The sequence below is a fragment of the Chiloscyllium plagiosum genome, unplaced genomic scaffold, assembly GCF_037043375.1.
Source record: "Chiloscyllium plagiosum isolate Xiang-an unplaced genomic scaffold, Cpla_swu_hap1 HiC_scaffold_35, whole genome shotgun sequence".
In the NCBI taxonomy this organism is placed as follows: domain Eukaryota; kingdom Metazoa; phylum Chordata; class Chondrichthyes; order Orectolobiformes; family Hemiscylliidae; genus Chiloscyllium; species Chiloscyllium plagiosum.
In genome coordinates, this window is record NW_028270173.1 from 21,665,420 (window position 1) to 21,669,168 (window position 3,749).

At 42.5% G+C, this 3,749-nt stretch overlaps 1 protein-coding gene across 1 annotated transcript; it reads left to right on the forward strand.

Moving 5' to 3' along the window:
* The first annotated feature begins 442 nt into the window (after nt 1–442).
* LOC148140439 (neuropeptides capa receptor-like) lies at nt 443–3,375 on the forward strand. Its single transcript, XM_087978873.1, has 2 exons — nt 443–506; nt 2,510–3,375. The coding sequence occupies exons 1-2, from the start codon at nt 443–445 to the stop codon at nt 3,373–3,375; spliced, it is 930 nt and encodes a 309-aa protein (XP_087834999.1).
* Nucleotides 3,376–3,749: the final 374 nt, after the last annotated feature.

Genomic DNA, 3,749 nt, shown 5'->3' on the forward strand with positions numbered 1-3,749 from the left:
TAGAAATGTGTAACTAAGGGCTCACGTCGCACATTTGTAGGATCACTCTGGATGGGTTAGAAGGCCTGGATTCAACTCTGACTTTGTCCAGAGCCGTGACGTAGCACAGGTTGATTTAAAAGTCTAAAACTTGGTGATTTGCATCCTCCTCTTGAACTAACCACCTCTCCGTGCCTGGTAAAAGTTGAGCTGAAGCATTCAGGTCTTGAATGACCTCCTGAGAATTAAGAGCTGTGGAGCCTGAGAGAACTGGTCCTGATCCAGGGGGGATAATACAACTCACTGTAAATGCTGCGCAGTTTAGCGAGATGTTAACTTGTTCGTTAGAAATAGCATGTTTAATGAGATCTGTTTACTGTTTCACTGGAGGATTGGCTTGTGTATAAATTACGTGTGTTTCAGTGCATTAACTCATTTGGACTCTGTCTGCTTACACCTGAAAATGCGAGTGCAGGCGCTTCTAATAGAAATTCTCTTTCCTGTTCTTGCAATTTTTGGAATTCCAGGTAAGTGATTAGAAGCTGCTGTGACATTTTGCTTACCTCTTCTGTTTTAAATTGAATCTTTGCAATTTGATATTCACTCCGAATTGAACACTTGGTTTCTGCTAAGTTTTCCTTTCTTTTAATTACCATTGATTTCGGTTTGAGTCCAGTTTGTCCTGTCCTAGCTGACTGAATTGGAAACAACTATGTTTGAAGGAACGAAATTAAACGGTAGAGGAGTTAAACGTTTATTTTCCATCAGTCTTGACGTTGGATGAAACTTTGAAGATCCCAAAATTACGAGGAATGAGGTAGAGGGAGTAAGTCAGAAGACCACCATTTAAAGAGGAGTATTTCACGAATTGATATATTTTTGGCAAATAACGTTCCTGCCTCTGATGACTTGCGACCTTGCATTCTGAAATAGGTAGGTGCAGAAATAATGTCTGCATTATTATTGTGGAGAAGTTGCACAGGCATGAAAAAACTGTCAATGCATCATCCTATTCAAAAGGAAGGATAGCAAAATGCGGGTAGCTAGATCAATTGAAAAAGCATTGGAATCGGGTAATTACGATGGGATAACAGAACATTCAGAAAATCTTAATGTCATCAAGATGAATTTTGCAGACGATAGCAAACTGTATGGAAAGGCACATTTTGAGAGGGATACAAACGTGTTTTCAGGCAGATATTGATAGATAAAGTAAATGGGCAAAATCTTGCAAATGCTGTAAAATGTAGGAAGATGTCAAGTTGTTCATTTGAAAAGGGAGAAAAAGCAATCGAGTTTTATTTAAATGGTGACACGCATCAGGAAGCAGGTACACAAAGGGAAATGGGGCCTTCAGAAATACAAAAACACAGATAATTAGCAAACAGGAACACGTTGTGATAATGAAGGCGTGTGGAATTCTGGACTCTTATTTCAAGAGGGTTGCAGTACAACAATAGGGACGTCTTACTGCAAGTTCCAAGCAGCTCTGAGAATTGATTTGGAACACTGTGAGCAATTTCGTCCTGTCACAAAGGAAATAAATTTTCCTGTGGCACAATTCATACGAGTACAATTAGGATGATCATAGGAATGGAAAGACTGTCTTATGGTCATAAATTCAACAGTTTTGGAGTCTACTGTCTGGAGTTTAGAAGAATGAACAGTGATCCAATTGAGACATATCAGATTCATAAGGATCTTGACAGGGTAAATGCTAAGACGATGTTCCCCTCATGGAAGAGTGCTTTGGCTGTTTCTGCTTAAGCAGAAAATGGGATCATAAACAATTGGAACAGAAATTCTCGATCTCATCCTTGTAATCATTAAAATGAGTCATCAATGGCTGACAGTTATTCTGCCTGGAAACCAGAGCCTTCCACTCCTTTGTGTATCCAAATCTGTCTGACACAATCTTATACGCCAACATCCCATTACCTTCAAGGGAACAGAATTGCACTCTCCAACCACTTTCTCGGAGAATAATACATTTCTAACGTTTGTTTGAAAAAGGAAACAGTTTATTCTGATACCGTGTCCCCTAGTCTTAATCACTGTAGTCGAAAGAAAATATCTCTTTTTGTGTTCCACTTTGTCTCGTCCCCGCAAGATCTTATATGTTTCAATGAGATCGCCTTATATTCTTCCAGACTCGAATGGAGATGGGCATAACCTCACTTTAGCCAACAAGACCTTAATCGCAGGAATGTGGCAAGTGGTCCTTCTCTGAGTGACTTCTCAAATAATGCTATTTGTTTCCTTGAAATCAGGAGAGCAAACGGTGCAAAGTGATGACCAATTGAATATACCAGTCCAGAAATTACCCTTTGATTATTTCCATGACACAGACAATGTATTGCGAATGAGATTTCACTGTTTTCCATTGAAGTTCAAGTCTAAAATTGCCAGCAGCACATCAGTCTTGTCTAACCCAAGGCCTTCTCGCTGCACATCTCTGGGTGTTTGGATACATCTCACGATTTGATTTTCCTTACAGCAAACGTGATGACAGTGTTGATTCTTTCCCAAGGGAATTGCGGCCTTTCCAAAGGAATCACTCACTACATGATTGCCATGGCAACAGGAGATATGATGGTCCTTGTCTTCAACGTGATTGTGAGCCAGATCTTCAAGTATCATTTCCCGGATTCCCTGCTGAACTACACCCCCGCCTGCCGGCTCAGTGCCTTCCTGCAAGGGTTCAGCATCCAACTCTCCATCTGGTTTACCATCGCCTTCACCTTTGACCGCTTTGTAGCAATTTGCTGCAACAAATTGAAGGGGATGTATTGCACTGAAAGAATGGCTAACGTGGTCATATTCATCGTGAGTTCTCTTAACGTCATGGTCAACATTCCCTTGTCTTTTCGCTATGAGCCCACTCATGTTCTGAACAATGTACAGTGGGGCTGCCGCACCGTCACCGGTTACCTCACTTCACCGGCCTGGGCAGCTCACCGATGGCTCACCAACATCTCAAACATGTTTCTTCCTATTCCCCTGCTCCTGCTGTTGAACACTCTCACCGCTGGCCATATCCTAGCAGCCAGCAGAGTTCGCCGGGCTCTGAAGGACAGCAGAGGTGGTGCTGGGGAAATGGGCAGAGACCCCGAGCTGAAGAGCAGGAAGACCTCCATCATTCTGCTCTTTACCATCTCCGGCTGCTTCATGGTGCTGTCAGGCCCCATCACTGTCATCCATATCTGCGTCAGCTTTGCCCACATTACGTCTCTCCAAGTTTCAAACTCACTCTATGTGGCAATCAGGGCAGCGTTCCTGCTGATGTGCACCAGCTCCTGCACAAACACTTGTATTTATGCACTGACCCAGAGGAGATTCAGAGAGGAGGTGAAGAACTTGCTGAAATCTCCTTATGTTCTCCTCAGAAAGTTATGAAAATAATTTATATTGATGGGGGGAGTTGGTGGTTGAATGATAACCTCACTGGGCCAGCATTCTAAAACCCAAACTCATATCCTGGGGACATAGGTTGAAATTCCACACTGGCAAATGATGCATTTTCTATGCAAATAGCGCGAGCCTAATGTTGATTATGTCGCCATTCATGATTAACATGCGGGAAAATTAATTGTCTTCAAAAACTGATTGTCTTTCGGCAAGAACCTCTGACGGCTTTTAAGCATATCCATCGTATATGTGATGTACGATCCACAGCCATGTCGATCTCAGAGCATTAGGATTGAGTCTTAGCTGCCCTTTGGGAAAATGCCAACCTTGGCAGGGATGCCCACGTTCTGGAATGAACAAAA